The following is a 17,146-nucleotide window of genomic DNA, read 5'->3' as shown; positions in this document are numbered from 1 at the left end:
CCCCAACATGGGCCATGCGGGACCTCAGGAAGTCACTGTACACTAGAAAGCGCCCGTTTATTCCTAAATTAGCATTGTGAGTATCCAAATGCCCAATGAGATCAGAGTGTTTCTTGCATTTGTATGGAATGCAAAGGGAGCCTGAGTCACCAGGTGCTCTGGGTTCGGAGGGAGAGTTGGAGTCAGATCCCCCCACAGAGAAACCCAGGGCAGGAGGAGCAGCCTCACCCCATGCAGGGACCACAGATGCACCCAGAGGGGGAGCTGCAGGATGGACACTGCCCACCTCCACCCTCCACACCCTGGGCAAAAAATCATTCTTTCCACCCCTCCTTCAGCCTATCAAAGTTGACACTTAAAAAGCCACAGCAGCCCACACTTGTCAACAGGAAACCCATTCACATCTCCATCCGCCACACAATCTCCACAGATTCTTCAAAACATAATAGCAATAGCCATGCAAAGTATATATAAGATGTCTCAAATAATTGTACTTAATTACATATGAAGGTGACACTATTTTTGATATGCTAGGTAAATAAAGTAAATTATTTAACTCATTTTCTTCTTCTCTTTGTATTTCTAATGCGATGACTAGACATCCGGTTTCCCATGAGGCTCACATCATATTGTGAATGGACAGGGCTGGTCTGCACCCCTTCAGGATACAGGGGCTGTGGAGTGACCTGGTGCAGGAAGCCCCGTCTCCATCCATAAGTCATTGGTGTGAACCCAGGGAGAGGCGCTGGTGCAAGAGAGATGAGAACCCAGGGGTGAACCACCTGTTTGTGCAGGAGACTGAGCCTTCACTTTGAGCCAAATAATTTGCTTTCCTATCTTCAATCCTGAACAAGATGGCTCTCTGGTCCTCTTTTTGTTTTCAAGTTTTTGCCCCTTGAAGTTTCAGGCTGTCTGGATCCCAACCAGGGGACACTGAGGAAATCCAGGAGTCTCACACTGACTGTTGTGTTTCATCTGCTGGGGCCATCCCAAACTGCAGCGTACCATTTCCTGTCCTGGTGCTCAAATAGCTGCTCCATGTACTTGTTGTGGTTTCAGACATGAATCTAGGTGGCAAGACGGGATAGTGTATGTTATAATATTTAAATGGAACCTGAATCCATTAATCTTTATTTTAATATGAAACATTAAAAGAATTTTGTCATAAGCAATGGGGAAACAGGAAAAGATAATAAAATCCTTTTGAGGAAAAAAGCAAAAATGTATTTATTGGATGTGTGTGTATCTTCAGTGTTGCAGGGTTGAGAGAGGTCAGCTTTAGGTTGCCCTGAGGAAGTGATCTGATGGGAAAAAGCAAAAAAGCAGGAAAGATGCATCTCTGTGACCTGACACGTAAATCACAGTAAAATGGAAACAAATCTTCCAATAAATCAAACATTCACAATAAATATCACTGTGGTGCACACAGAAATGCCTGTTAACAACTTTCCCTTCGTCCTGCCGGCTCATATCCCCATAGATCACCTGTGTGCAGAGTGGACTCTGTGGTCCCCATTTCTGAGGCTGAGAACTAGAGAGTGGGAAGAACAAGCGGCCTGCTCGTGGGTGGGAAGGACAGGATTGAGAGTATTGGCTCGGGCTCAGGACTGTGGCCCTGGTCAGTCCTCAGTGTTCCCTCCACAGGTCCCTCCCACATGTGCCCCGTGTGGATGTGGGTGCACTGCCTGTGGCGGCTGATTTGCTCCAGGGATTCAACGTGGCAGATGCTTTAGCACAAAGCCTGCAGCTGGGGAGACCAGAGACCAACACCGCCTGGCAGAGGGGTCCACAGGGTGGGCAGCTCCATTTCCTGACAGTAGAGACAGCCTGGAGGTGGGTGCCAAGCAGAGGGCACTGCAGGGTGTGTCCAGGCCTGGAGGGTCACAAAGACACAGGCACCTCACAGCAGAGACACTGAGGGCCAGGAGCTCACTCAGGAAAGGGATTTCAGCAGATCTTTCTCTCCTGAGGAAATCAGGTACAATGAAAGTAAGTTCCTGCCATCAGAATAGACAAACAGGGACTTTGATCTCCTCAGCTGAGCCCCACTGTCCAGGGAAGCAGAAGCCTCTGAGCCCAGACCCAGGTGAGGGTGGGGTGAGGAGAGGAGCTCAGGGTGCAGATTTGCATGGAGGCCCCGCCCTCGTCTGAGGCAGAGGGGATAAGACAGGGCTGGGTCAGGCTCAGTGCTGGGGTCTCAGGAGACAGTGCTGTTGGGAAGTCTCCACCATGGCCTGGGCTCTGCTCCTCCTCACCCTCCTCACTCAAGGCACAGGCGAGTCATCCAGGGAAGGGGCTACAGGGGCCTCTGGGCTGATCCTCAGTCTCCTGCTCCTCAGGCTCACCTGGGCCCAGCACTGACTCACTAGAGTGTGTTTCTCCCTCTTTCCAGGATCCTGGGCTCAGGCTGCCCTGACTCAGCCTCCCTCAGTGTCCAAGTCTCTTGGACAGTCGGTCACCATCTCCTGCCCTGGAACCAGCAGTGGCATTGCTAGTTATAGTGACGTCTCCTGGTACCAGCAGCACCCAGGCAAAGCCCCCAGACTCCTGATTTACAGTGTCAGTAATCGACCCTCAGGGGTCTCTGATCGCTTCTCTGGTTTCAAGTCTGGCAGCACAGCCTCCCTGACCATCTCTGGGCTCCAGGCTGAGGATGAGGCTATTTATTACTGCTGCTCATATAGGAGTGGAAGCACTTTCTACAGTGGTCCAATTTCATGAGGAACTGAGACCAAAACCTGCCCTGGGTTCTCAGGCTTCCTTTTTGCTCTGAAGATGCTTCCTCACCCTGTGCAAGGGGCTTCCTGCAGTGCGGCCTTGAGAATTCTCCTCTCTCAGCTCCTTCCCTTTCCACTGTGAAATCTGAAAGGAAACCTGCCCTCATCCAGGACAGGGACAGCTTCCTGATGCTTGTGTGCTGTGGTCGGTCCCTGAATGTGCAACTCTTCCTAGCTCTTCAAATGCAGGGACAGTGACAAGGAGCTGCCTGATTGCTGCAGTCACTGCTTTTTTCAGGAATGTCTCCAACCAAAACACATCACCATCTCCCACACTGTGTGTAGAATTTTAGCCAACTACATTCTAATGGTTATCGCCACTACTTTGATCTTAAATAACAGTGCAGCGAACATCCCTATGCAGCCTCCTTTGAGTTCCTGTGTGAATATGACCATAGGATTCATTTCTGAAAGTGAAATTGCTATTCAGAAAGATGTATGCTTGTAATTTTCTCCCACTGTTGTCAGATTCCCCTCCAGAGGGGTTCTACCAATTTTCAATGCCAGCCGGAAGTACTTGCTCAGAGTGCATTGTTGAAAGTGTAAATTTTTGCCAAGCTATCAGACTGAAAAATGGTAACTTGTTATAGTTTTACTTTTGAGTCTCCTCTTCTGCTTAAGTGTGGGCCCTTTCACAAATAGTTCGGTACATTTTCCTTTTTAAGATTTGGTCGACTTTTTCTTAAATATCCAGATAAGAAGAATTTGAGTCTTTGTGGGCAGGCACTGTGGCTCACGCCTATAATCCCAGCACTTTGGAATAAAACGACGGGTGAATTGATTGATATCAGGAGTTTGAGATTAGTTTAGGCCACACAGTGAACCCTCATCTCTATTAAAATAAAAAACATAAAAATAAATGTAAAAAACAATTATTTTAGTCTTTGTGGTTCAAGAATCAACTTTGGGGATATTCCATAGGTATCTGTAGCATTATTTACAATGTAACCATTTAAAATGATAAAAAACAACGGTCAACTCTGGGCCACACAAAAACAGGTGCCAGGCCAGGGATGGCCATAGGATGTGGTTGAACAGCCCCTAGTTTGTAGGTTTATCTGAGGGTTGAAAATTCCACCAGCATATGATTTAGTTGAGTATCTCTCTGTGAGGGTCACTGTATTTCACCTCCTGTATTAGGCTGAGGTCTTTCACTGGATAAGAACATGCTCACATCATATTTGATGGACTCATGGGTTTGCCCAAGAGAGCCCCGTGTCACAGTCACATAACTTTTATCTGCATTGCTTGCTCTGAGTTTTGGGAGAGCTTTAATGTATCAGGAATAGACTCCTCCTAAGGCAAAAGTCTGAGGGAGAGGGATGGGCAGGTGGGCAAGAAAGCTTGTACCAAAGCTGGAACATCCAGGGCAGGTTCAGAGAGAAGGGTCCTAATATCAGCATTTGACTGAAGCCAAAAACAGAAGAGAACATGCAAGTTCTGAGAATAACAAATAAGTAAATAAATAGTTTAAGTTTTGAATGTATTGAATATTGTTATACTGCATGAAAATTCTAGAACAGAATTTAACAATGGGATAAGGAAGAGAGCTTGAGATGTTAAAAGTATAAAGATCCCAAGCCAAGTTGCCAGAAGAAGAACAGGACTTTTTGGTGGAAATATGTTTATGCTGCAAATTACCTTTTCCTATAAAATTATTTTTTAGGAATAAGGAAACATCCCATGGAACATTCTATTTTTCTACACTCAAGACCACCCTCACCTCACAAGGGAATCTCAATATCAAATAGAAAAAATAATGCACTTTTGTATAACCCTTAGGAGACTCTTTATTTGCACAGCAAAATGAGGATGCTTAACGGTAACATTGGAAATAGTAGTTTAATATGCATATGTGATGAATTTTCTTTTGACTATACCATTTCTGTCTGCAATTTATCTTTCTTAATAAGGACATACTCTATTCTTAAAACAATTTAACTTGTGTTATATTTTGTTCTATTTTCTGTATCAGCTTGTTTTTCCCAAACACTGGCAAAAATATGCCATGGCTAATGATTATTAAATTCAACTTATGGATATTTAGATTATTTAAATAGAGTGGACAGATGTGATCTTCCCAAATGTAACTCACAGATGTCTCTGATGCTGACTCGCTCTTCTCTTCCAATCTCAGCAAACAAAGTGGGAAAGTTGACATTTCTGAACACCCAGATGACAACAGGAGAGAGGAGGTGAAACCCCCTAAAGCTGTTATCCTTTAAACCCCCAGGATGAATCACCCTGGAGAATCCCCCACACATAAGGCTTCTGTTTCTGTGCAATCCCCCACCCCACAGTTTATGTGTCACAGATAGTGGCACATCCTTACTGCAAGGGGTCGTCTGAATAATGCAGCCCTCAGGAGCTTGGCTTTGAGGGGCAGCCAGGTTTATCCTTGAAGCACACTTCTGTTACCTCCAGCTGTGTGAGTGTCAGCAAGGCATTTAATCTCTCAGAAAACTATCCTTATGAGAGGTAAAAAACCTCTGAGAAAAAAAGTTAGACAAGAATTCATAGCCATTCTTCACTATTGAGGCTGCAGGGATGTCACTTAATCATGTTTGTAAAGTGCATAACATATGGTCTGACACACCCCAGCTGCTCCTGAGTTGGCAGCAATTATTCCCAACATCACTCATGACAATTGGGCCTGGAATGGGGATGGAGGGAAGGCAGTGCAGAGGGTTTCAGAGGGTTAAGAAAAGAGAGACTTTAATGATTTTAAATGAAGGCCTGGGAGTGGAGGCGAGCATCCTGGGACATTCTCCTGCCAACTCTCACAATGTCTCAGAAACTGTTCCCAGGTGAAATCTACTAGAGAGCTAAGGGAGGAGTCTGCAGAATCAATGTCATGGACGAGGCAGTGGAGAGTCAGTGGGGAAGGAAGAGAGCTGAGCTCATTTGAAGGGTGTTTATTATCTTCTGGCCCTAGAGTCCTTGGCCATCCCTCTATGACCAGGGCCTCAGATAAGCAGAGAGCTTATCTGCTTCTCCCCTCCAACCATAGTTCCTGGTTATCCTGAGCCCAGGTTAGTGCAGCTGTGGCCTTTGCATTCTATGAGCCTATTTGACTCCCCCTTGTGCTCAATTGACTGACCTGGAGGAAACAGTAGGGGGTTCCCCTGCTCTCTGTCCCCAGGGTCCCTTCCTTTCAGTGGCACCAGCCCAGCCCTAATGCCCATCCATCTGTGCCTGCCCAGTCAGGCCTCCATGCAGCCCACTGTAATGGCCACAGGTCAAAAACTGATTGTCAGTCTTGAGCAGATTTCCCTGACTCTTTCTGCAAAACTGAGCATCTCACTCAGCACCAGGACATCACAAGCAAGGCCAGCTATAGGAAGGCAAGCAGGAGAGTAATGTCCATCAGAGAGCCTGGACAAAACAAAGTAGTTCTGCTGGAACACATTCTGCTGATGTCTCTCAGAATGGTTCAGGTCTCTGCAATTGCAGGCCCAGAGAACAGGACTGCAGGCTGGAAGATGTGCTCCCTTTCTCATGTACACAAAGCAGTGCCATGTGTGCATGTGAGTAAATGCATATGCCTGTGTGTGTGCATGTGTGTAAATGCAAATGCCTATGTGTGTGTGTGTGCATGTGTGTAATGCAAATGCCTGTGTGAGTGTGTGTGCATGTGTGTAAATGCATATGCCTGTCTGTTGGTGTGTGTGCCTGTGTGTAAATGCATATGCTGTGTGTGAGTGTGTGTACACGTGCATGTTGGAGTTGCCAGGGAGTGCTGGCAGTGTCAAATGTCCCAGACTCAAAACTTTTCTATTTTTCTCACTTACCTTCTCCCTCAGACGTGCTTCTGGGTTAAATGAGTTCATGTGGGCAAGGCCCACAAACAGGCAAGGCACAGGCCATAGTCACTGCTGAGTCAGTGTCATCAGATATTGTTATGCTTATATAGAACCTTGTCCAGGATGGGCCACATGTACACCCAGGTCTGCTCCTGACAGAGCAGCAGAAGGGGGACTGAGACACCACAATGGCCAGGGCCCTAGCAACACGGAGACACCTTCCCACCCTGTGAGCTTCACAGACAACCGTGGGTATGGGATTCTTGTAATTCCTTTAAGATTGTTCAAATAATCCCTCCCCTATGAGATATGAGAAGAATAATCCCACATGAACCAAACCCGTGACTCCCACACTGGAGCCTCCGAGCTCTCTCCAGTCCAGCGTGATAGAGGGAGCATTTTTGTGGGACCTTTGAGAGTGTGGAGAAGGCCTGAGGAAAACAGGTCAGCTATGGTTTCCAGAGTCAAAGCTCTGGGACATCTCCCCATGACCTGTGACCGTGACCTGTTACCTCTGCTTACTCTTTGCACAGATGCTGCCCCCAGGATATGTCCCCACAGGACCCTAAGCCCAGGTGATGCTCCAGGAGATGGGTCTCTGAGAATGAGCCTCAAAGTCTCCTCAACCCACAGGTTCTGTGGTCTCCTACAGACTCAGCTGCCCCCAGGAGAGGTGGGCATGAGACACCTGTCCACCACCTTCTCAGGAGAGACTGGAGCAGGCAACAATACAGAGAGAACCAGCAGGAGCCAGGCCAGGTCCCGCATCCAAATCAGCCCTCAATCCCCACAGATGCTCCAGCTCTAACCTGGGGTACAGCCCCCACCTTCTACAGGCTGAAGTGGGGCTTCTCAGCATGGCCAGACCATGATGGGGGAGGGCAGTGTGCTTGTGAGACACAGTCCTGCTCATGGCTTGTATTCAGTCCCATACCTTATGGAAATGGGAAAAACATAAAGGACAATGACACTCTGCTCAAAAAAGCACTGAGAAATAGTATTGTATTAATATATCTACAACTTTTTAACTAAGCTAATAAAATATTAACATAGATAGATCATTTTTGTAGGGGGATCCCTAATCCTTAAACATTATATTAAAAATGTGTCAGGTAAAAAGATCATTAAAAGGCCTATATTTGATTAAAACCTGGAATAACTTACTTTGAGTCTTCTAATCAGCCAATGAGTGCAGGGAGCTGGCTGCCCACCCAGGCCCTGACTGGCTCCATGTCCAGGTAGAGCTGCACTCCCCACAGGCAGCTGGAGGAACTGACGAGGGGAAGCTGTTTGCATCAGGGCCCCAAAAATTTGGCTCAGGATTTTCCCATGTCCCCTTCCCAAGTTCAGACAGGTCCCAGAACACTCAGAAGAGCTCATCACTGTGGGCCTAGGACTTCCTTGGTCCTGCTCTTCTTTCTTCCTTCCCCAGTGGCCTTGACATTGTCACTCCCTCTCACAGGCCCTTCCTTTCCTTGTCAAGTGCACTCCCTGAATTCTCTGCTCCTGGGTCAGCAAAGCTCTAGAACTTCAGGGAAAGCAGGGCTGGGTGACCCAATAGGACCCCAGAAAGCTGGCCCAGGACCAGACACACAGGCAGCAGGGGGGTCCCCACAGGGCTGACTGGTGGGCACCAGGTACAGGAGAGTGACCAGGACCAACTCCCCTGAGTGTCTTCAGGGCCAGGTGAACTAGGGAGGGGCTGGGACCTGGTCTGGACCCACGCGCTGGTTACTGCATTGACCCAGGAATAGGACAGGAAACTCCTCAGAGCAAGGACTGTGTCTTCCTCATGCTGAATTCCTAAAAAGCTGTCTTACCAGGACAGAGTGGGCTAGGGGGAATATTTCTTGGATGAATGAGCTTCTGTCTCTATTTTATTGCAGGAGTCACCAGCAACCCACGCTGGCCTTCTGTTTGTATCCAGAACCAGTCAAAGCCACCGGTGAGTCCTGCATCCCTCAGTACCAAGCCTCAGTCCCCCTTCAGGACCACCCACCACCCAGAGAGACACGCAGGGAGCCTCAGGAAGAACCTGAAACCTCCACTACTACATGTAGTGTTTGTATTTCCATCAGGAATCTTGAGAGCCTTATGCCATGTCTTGAGGCAGGAAGGGGCCTCACAGAGAAGAGGAATTTCTTCCGTGAGGTCAGCAGTCCATGAATGAAGAAATCAGGGACTTGAGCAGCAGATTCTGAAGCTACACCTGGACCCAGGAGGCCCCTGAGCCTCCAGCAGCCAGCGTAGAGTGGCCACCAGGGGGCAGCAGAGAGTAACCAGGCAGAAACACTGGGGATGGGTGGGCCTAGCATTTAGGGGATGCTGACATGCAGGGAGGGTCAGTGACCATGAACTGGGATCCGGAGGGAAAGAAGTTCTTCTTTTCTTAGAGTATTTGTCCTTGACACCTATATTTAAATTCTTCTGACTTCCTGGTTCTCAGATCTGACTCTTGGAGATGATCCCTATTTTTCTGGCACAGATTCAGGCACTTTGCCTCTTCCCATCGCCCTGGATCCCATCTCACTCTCACACATACCATCCCATCCTGTATTCACACGTGTCCCACATCCCTGCCCTTGTTCTGGGAGCCCCTATCCTGCAGACACAGCGGTTTCTCCTTCCCTGGCCACCCCTCAACATCCACTGTTCCCGGTCTTGCCCAACTCTGTCCTGGGGCCAATTCACATTTCTTGATTTCCTTATGAGGCACAAAATGCTTACTCATTAATCTTTTGTTGACTTAAGTTTTTATCTATTGATACATTTTCCCAGCAACTGAAGACAACTTAGTTATAATAAACATTCATTTCCTGGGTCTTGGAGTTTGCAGCCCCCTCTCATTCTCTCATGAAGCAAAAATTTCCTTCACCTCCTGATCTATCCCTGGTCCTGACAGCACCCTGGGGATACTGAGGCACAGCACATATGACCTGGCACAGAACTCACAGCCAAGGCAGAAACGTACCGCATCCCATGGATCTTCCAAAACTCTATGTGCCTTTGGCAACCAAGGATTGCATTCTCCTCTGGCACAGAAGAGCTGTGCCCTGGAGTGGGGTCTGCACCTGTCCAAGGCTTGTGCTGTCCCCTGACGGAGATGAAAAGGATCCCTGCATTGGGCTCTGGATGTGTCTTGGATATGAGTGAGAATGAAGAGGGTCCCGGCATTGGGCTCTGGAATGTGACTTAAAATGCATTTAGGCCTCTACCAGACATCTCATATCTGACATAAAATATTTACGACCAGGATATTACTAGAGAAGCAGAAAACAGCGAATCACCTCCCTCCTGAGCCAGGATGGAATGGAGGAAAGGACAGTGGACCCCAGACAATTCCCCCATCGCCCCGTGCCTCTAACAACCTCTTGAAACACCGCCAACCTTAATCCCATAGGAAGGACTTTATATCCCCTAGATAATAGAGAGAAAGTCACCTCTGAGCGTTTCCACGACCAACCCAGCCAAGGAGCAAGGCTGGGCACAACGTGGTTAAAGATGTGAGCCCAGACCATGGGATCAGTGGGTGAAGGAAAATTGCATGGGCTGAGGGGGTGGGTAAACAGGGGCCACACCTCCTCTCTCTGTTTCCTTTTGGGCTGAGCCCTTCTCAGGAAACCACAGATCTCCTCCAGCAGCAGCCGCTGACTCTGCTGATTTGCATCATGGGCCGCTCTCTCCAGTAAGAAGATAAGAGAGGCCTGGGAGGAACCTGCCCAGCCTGGGCCTCAGGAAGCAGCCTTGGCGGTGCCTCAGCCATGGCCTGGACCCTTCTCCTCCTCGGCCTCCTCGCTCACTGCACAGGTGCTCCCCCCAGGGTCTCACCAACCTGCCCAGCCCCAGGGATCTGGGTGCAGTGTGGCCTTGACTCTTAGCTCAGGAGGGCCCTGCCTGTGGTGGGCAGGATGCTCATGACCCTGCTGCAGGGTGGGGGCTGTTGGGACTGAACTCCCCGCACACTCTGCTCAAAGGCTTGTGAGAGCCAGAGGGGCTGCACCTGCCAGGAGAGAGTAGTGGGTTTTCCGTTCAAAGGCTCCACGCAACAGGAAAGTCCATGGGCCACTGGGACTAGGGCTGATTGCGGGGGATACACTGAGGGTTCTCAGACTCTCTGGAACTTGTCCGGACAGCATGGCAAGGGATTTCATAAGACGGATCTTTCACCTGCAAGCCAATCCCTCTCTCTCTCTCTCTTTTAACCTTTGCAGGCTCTGCGGCCTCCTATGATCTGACTCAGCCACCCTCGGTGTCAGCGGCCTCAGGACAGACGGCCAGGATCACCTGTGGGGGAGACAACATTGGAAGTAAAAATGTGCAGTGGTACCAGCAGAAGCCAGCGCAGGCCCCTGTGCTGGTCATCTATGCTGATAGCAAACGGCCCTCAGGGATCCCTGAGCGATTCTCTGGCTCCAACTCAGGGAACACCGCCACCCTGACCATCAGCGGGGTCGAGGCCGGGGATGAGGCTGACTATTACTGTCAGGTGTGGGACAGTAGTAGTAAATACGCCACAGTGGCACAGGCAGATGGGGAAGTGGGACAAAAACACCCTCCCAGCCTCTGTCACCCTCTTCCTCCAGCCCGGGGAGGCCTGTGGATAAACCCATGAGTGAATCTGGTCCAGTTCACCTGGATCTGAGCCTTTCGGCCTGCCCTTCCCTCCAGCCGCCTCCAGGAGTCTCTACAGAGTGTACATCAGGCAGAGACATGGCCTGGAAGCGCTAGAATCATCTGGTGACTTGGGGCTGTTGTGTGAGTTAGAGAATGAGGGTCTGGGTGGAAAGACAGACAGATGCAACCTCTGTCCGCTGTCCTGCCCCTGCATGGTCATATGGTGGGCATGAGGCCAACCTTAGACCTGTTGTCTGGATCAGGCCCCACAACTGCTGCCCAGCTCTGCTGAGGTCCTGGCCCCCGGGCTGTGTGGTAGCCTGTGATTCCCAACAGAGCAAACCAGAGGAGGGGACACTGTGAAGTCTGCCCAGATCCCCTCTTCCATGTGACCCACCTGGCACTGCTGAGAAGCCCAGCAGCTCAGAGCTGCACCCTCACTGGGAAGTGCTATTGTTTGCAGAAAGCTGCCTCAAGTCTATGTCCCTCCTCAGAGGGGTTCGGTTTCATCAACCAAGGTCTCAAGTCCCTGCCTCAATTTGAGATGCCACTGAATGAAGGGCCTCCCAGCTCCAGAGCTCCCTGTGTGGATGCCTGAGGCCTCAGAGGCAACCCCGTCATGAGTCAGGGTCTCCTTCTGCCCAGTGTTGCCTCCCTCACTCCCTTCTAAATCTTCTGTGCGTGGAAATCTCCATCTCAGAGCCGGCTTCCAGTGAACCCCATCTAAGATGGCCAAATGCCTCTACATGGGCCATCAGGGACCTGAGGAGGCCACTATACACTGAACACTCTGGCTTCTGTTCTAAATTTTCAGAGTAAATGATGAAATGCCCAATCTGATGGTTCCTTGAATTTTTATGGAATTTTGAAAAGGGAGCCTGACTTGCCAGGTGCTCTGGGTTGAGGGAGAGCTGGAGTCAGATCTCTCTGCAGGGAACCCTGGGGCAGGCAGAGCAGCCTCACCCCACTCAGGGACCACAGATGGACCCAGAGGGTGAGCTGCCACATCTTCTGCAAATGTCGCTCCTTTCTACCATCCCAACGAGATATGTAGATGTGATGAACTAGGTAAGACATAGCTCACTTGTCACATCAAAAGCCACTGCAGTCCACCTTGGTCAACAGAAGAAAACCCATTCACATCCCCATCAACTACACAGTCCCCAAATCATTGATCTCCAGAAAAATTACAATAACAATAGCCATGAAAACCTATGTAATTTATCTCATCAATAATTTCATGTTGATAACTTGTGAAAATGGTAGTATTTTGCTTTATTGACAAGAATAAAATATACTATTTAGCCATATTTATTTTTCTTATCTTTTTATATTTAATGTGGTGACGACACCATGCGTCACAGGAGGATTGTATCATACCATTATGGGACAGAGCTGGTCAGGAGTATTTCAGGTGACAGGTGCTGTTGAGTAACCTGGTGCAGGAAGCCCCATCTCCACCAGACAATGGAACTGTGAACCCAGGAAGAGGCACTGGAACAACAGAGAGGAGAAATTGCTTATGTGGAAGACAGTGCTCTTGAGCAATGCTCCTGCTCCATTCTACGTGTGCCACCTCCATCTCAATGTGGATCATTTATTGTCCTGACTGAGCACGTACAGTAGGTTTTAATTCCCATGGTAGAGTCTGCTGGATTCTCTGGCCCCAACAGCCAGACACTCACAACCCTGCCTGCACCTGTTGCAGAGCCCCCCTGCTCTGGGCACAGAAAACAATGGGTGATATCATGACAGGGAAGGGAGAAATAATGATGCACGGCAGAAAAAGTGTGAATGTATACGGTTGCCCATCCCACGTGAATGCACATTGATTCTGATCCTATTCTCTGAGGGGAATAGACAAGACCTCAGTATCTGCTTCAATGATGTAACTGTGCACCTGCAACCATAGCATTCTGTTCCAGGAGATCCCCATCTGGCACAGATACTGCAAATGCCACTATTGCCTGTCTGGATCTGTACAAATCCAAATTCATCTTCCAGGATCATTCAACTATTGTAGAGATCAGTTCAGTAAACTGAAAAGGAGGACCCCGGAAGTAATCACACATACTGCATGTGAAAATGATAGTATTTTGATTTACTGACATAAATAAAATATACTATTTAGCCATATTTATTTTTATTTTATTTGTCTCATCTTTTTATATTTAATGTGGTGACTAGACACTAGGGGTCACAGGAGGATCGTGTCATACCGTTATGGGACACAGCTGGTCAGGACTCTTTCAGGTGACAGGTGCTGTTGAGTAAGCTGGTGCCGGAAGCCCCATCTCCACCAGACGATGGAAGTGTGAACCCAGGAAGAGGCACTGGAACAACAGAGAGAAGAACCTGCTTGTGAGGAATACAGTGCCCTTGGGCTCTGCTCCTGCTCCATCCTACCTGTGCCCCATCCATCTCACTATAGATCATTTCTTGCCCTGCCTGAGCTCATGACTGAGGGGATCTGACATGTCTGGCTGCGTGGTCACTGTTGTCTCATGTGGTTCTCGATGTAACAAAGCCCCGAACATAGAAGAGGTTGTTTTCAAAAGGAAATAATTCTCTATTGCACATGACATAGACTTGTTGCTAAATCCCATGGGTCTACAGTAGGATTCTCCACTGAAGCCTTGTCTTAAGCACAAAGTTTCAGTTCCTATGTCCAGTTCCTCTATTATGGTAGACTCTACTAGTTTCTCTGGCCCAATAGCAGGACACTCACTCCCCTGCCTGCACCTGCTGCAAAGCCTTTCTGCTCTTGACCCCAAAACACTGGGTGACACAGTTCTCAGACCCATGATTATGGTGTCAGTATTCAGGCCTCGAGGGTCCCTGATGGCTTCTCTGGCTCCAAGTCTAGCAACACAGCCTCCATGACCGTCTGTGGGTTCCAGGCTGAGGATGAGGCTGATTATTACTGCAGCTCACATAGGAGAGGTGGCACTTTCCACAGTGGTCCAAGTTCATGGGGAATTGAGACCCAAACTTGCCCTGGACTCTCAGGCTCTCCCTTGTTCTGAAGATATTTCCTCACCCTGTGCAAGGGGCTTCTTGCAGCACCGCCTTGAGAATTCCCCTCTCTCAGCTCCTCTCCTTTCTCACAATGAAGTCCAAAAGGAAACGTGCTCTGTGGTTTCTCATTCATGACAGGGACAGCTTCCTGTTGCTTGTGTGTTTTGATCCTTGAATGCACAACTATTTCCAGCTCTTCAAATGCAGGCACACAGTGAAAAGGAGCTGCCTGACTAACGCATTCGCTGCTGTTTTTAGGGATGTTCTTGCCCTAAATGCATCCCCATATCTGACACTGTGCAGACCAACCTGGACAGAAGTCATTACAGGGAGTTTCCCAAAATTGCATCTTACTCAACCCTGTGTCCACCATGCTCTGGTGAAGATGACTCTCCTGGCTGGGCTACTCCTCTGCATCTCTGTTCTGAAGCAGTGACGACCACTGTGAGAAGATCTGAACATGTTTTTGAGGGATTAAGAACAAGAAGAAGCTGTTGTTTTTCTTTTCCTTTCCTTTTTTTTTTTTTTTTTTTTTTTTGAGACAGTGTCTCACTGTTGCCCAGGCTGGAGTGGCACGATCTCAGCTCACTGCAACACCAGCCTCTCAGGTTCAAGCAATTCTCCCTGCCTCAGCCTCCTGAGTAGCTGGGATTACAGGTCTACACCACCACACTTGGCTAATTTTTGTATATTTAGTAGAGACTGGGTTTCATTATGTTGGCCAGGCTGGGCTTGAACTCCTGACCTCAGGTGATTCACCTGACTCGGCCTCCCAAAAGGGTGGGATTACAGGCGTGAACCACTGCACCTGACCTTTTTTTTTCTGCTCCTCCTTTTTGCCTCAATACCTCAGGTTGCTGAGCTAGAGAGATTTTGAGTGACAGACTCAGTGTTCCCTCAAAATCCCCCTGTCTCACATCGCTGAGGCCCTGTCCTGGGAACTGCGTAAAAGTGGATCATCTCTCTATAGAATGGGAGTTTCCAAAATGGTTCCACAGGGAAGAGTCAACCTGAGTCCATTCCTTCTTCCTCGTTGATATCAAGAATTTCTAATTTCCATGGGCATCAATACTTCTGTAGCTGAAATCTTTATTAATCTACTAAAGGTCAAAATTCATTTAATAAATACTGAGACATTACCTGCATCCAATATTTAAATTTTATGAGCCAATTGGTAAACATAGCCATGAATATATATATAGCTTAGGCTTCATAAACTTTGATTAAATGGATTTTATGAAAAACAAAGTAAAAACTTTAGTATATGTGTATACTATATCAACATGTTTTGTACCTGAAATATCCACAAGAAAATGTATTTCAAAAGGCTAAACTTTATTTATTGTGTACTTTTGAATAAAAATTGCTTCCTAATAGTTAGCATATTAAGAGAACACGTGTTTGTGATCTTGTCACTTCAGTGCATCTGGAATTGAGAGCAGCTTAGTTTTGTGGTTCTGGCTCTGGGTTGGTCATGAAGTTGCAGCCAAGCTGTCAGGCCAGGCTGCATTCTGAGGCCAGAGCAGGTGGCCAGGCCCAGCCTGAGGGGGCTTCTACTGTCCCTAACCTATTTGGCTGATGTGGAAAAGCTCAAAGGAAAAGGAGAGAGTGAAGTGTAAGGGGCCTGTCCTGGTCCCCCTTGTCAAAGACCATCCCATACATGCACCATTTCTTATTCTTTCTTATTCTTTCCTGGGACATCCTAGGCATAGAGCACTAGCCTGTGTTTTGAGGGTGCCTGAAATAACAATGTGTAATATTTCTCATTATTTCCTCAAGAAATCTCTGCAGTGGAGCTTTGGCCTTGTGAGGGAAGTACTATAGTCAGCAAGTGGTGAGGGTGGGAAGGTGAATTTGCAGATACCATCTGGAATGACTTCACTTTAGAGTTAAAGCTGGCAGGATATTCCCACATGTCAGATCTGAAAATGTGTGTGTATGTGTGTGTGTGTCTGTGTGTGTGTGTGCATGTGTGTGTGTGTGTGTGTGTGTTATAGAGAGAGAGAAAAAAAGAGAAAGAGAGAATGAGAACCAGACAGGTACAGAGAGACAATGACAGAGCTGCAATGACAGAGAGAATTAAAAGGGGACGCCAAGAATATTGAGCTGAGAAACTATTAAATGGGAGGTGCCATTAAACAGAATGGGGAAGAGTAAGTTTGAGGAGTGTCAGTGGCTCCGTGTGGACTTACTACTTTTGACATTCCTAACCGATATCCAAATGGAGAAGTCAGACAGTGTTGTGCGTAGTCTAGTGTTATGGTATAGAAGAAAATACCAGAAAATGAATGATACAAAAGTTAGTAAGAAAGCAAAGGTAAGAAACATAAGTCAAACTTCATTTAAATGTCATTGTAGAAACTTGTAATTCTAACACCGAATAAATTCTAGGGCAGGTGGTGGCGTGGTATGGTGTTTTTGGGGTACAAGTCCTGAGTTTCAAAGCTTTGGTTTCTATACCCTTTGGAGATGACCCCTAGCCTCCTCACCCCTGCACACCTGCCAAGAAGAGCCTGTCCTGGGCAGTACCTCAGGGGCAAACAGCCGAGAAGCCCAGTTCAGCACAGACCTCCAAGCCTGGAGGAAGAATCCGCCTCTGGGAACAGGAGGAGCTGCTGGAACCCCTCCTCCCAGGCTTCTTTTCCTGCTCTCCAGCGCCTCTTGCAGGCAGGCAGACAACACCAGCAGCAGCAGTAGCAGCAGCAGCAGCAGCAGGCCCCTAAGCTCCAGGGCTGCAGCTCTGCCAAATGAGAGAAGCCTCTCTCCAGTGAGGCAGAGGAGCCCAGGCCACACACCCGGGTGTCTGCCTCCATGGCTCCCACAGTACCCAGTACTGAGAGCAGAGTAGCAGCTGCTGGCTGGGGCTGTGCTGGCCACCCCCTCTCTTCCACCTCTTGCTCAAGCCATGCTTTCAGCTCCAGGGCTGAGGCCAGT

At 48.3% G+C, this 17,146-nt stretch overlaps 1 protein-coding gene, 1 long non-coding RNA gene and 2 gene segments (V, D, J or C); 3 read left to right on the top strand and 1 right to left on the bottom strand.

The window, feature by feature from the left end:
* The window catches only part of LOC126929708 (immunoglobulin lambda-1 light chain-like), a 340,164-nt gene that overhangs the window by 53,136 nt on the left and 269,882 nt on the right, over positions 1-17,146 (top strand).
* The window catches only part of LOC126929707 (immunoglobulin lambda-1 light chain), a 309,873-nt gene that overhangs the window by 41,893 nt on the left and 250,834 nt on the right, over positions 1-17,146 (top strand). The gene's annotated exons all lie outside the window — the stretch shown is intronic.
* The window catches only part of LOC126929794 (uncharacterized), a 39,652-nt gene that overhangs the window by 22,075 nt on the left and 431 nt on the right, over positions 1-17,146 (bottom strand). Inside the window, exons 2-3 of one of the 2 annotated variants that reach the window (XR_007717269.1) lie at positions 13,414-13,527; positions 12,542-12,688 (exon numbers count right to left, since the gene is read on the bottom strand). This is a non-coding gene — a long non-coding RNA (uncharacterized LOC126929794). Of the gene's footprint in view, positions 1-12,541; positions 12,689-13,413; positions 13,528-17,146 lie in introns of those variants that run through there. The other variant, XR_007717270.1, reaches the window with a different exon arrangement.
* On the top strand, positions 10,342-11,207 carry LOC126929751 (immunoglobulin lambda variable 3-21-like). The segment is given in 2 exon segments: positions 10,342-10,387; positions 10,792-11,207. Coding segments are annotated over 2 exon segments (447 nt in total).

Source organism: Macaca thibetana, chromosome 10 (genome assembly GCF_024542745.1).
Source record: "Macaca thibetana thibetana isolate TM-01 chromosome 10, ASM2454274v1, whole genome shotgun sequence".
In the NCBI taxonomy this organism is placed as follows: Eukaryota; Metazoa; Chordata; class Mammalia; order Primates; family Cercopithecidae; genus Macaca; species Macaca thibetana.
Note: the sequence above shows the minus strand (reverse complement) of the source record. Positions and strands in the feature narration are given on the sequence as shown.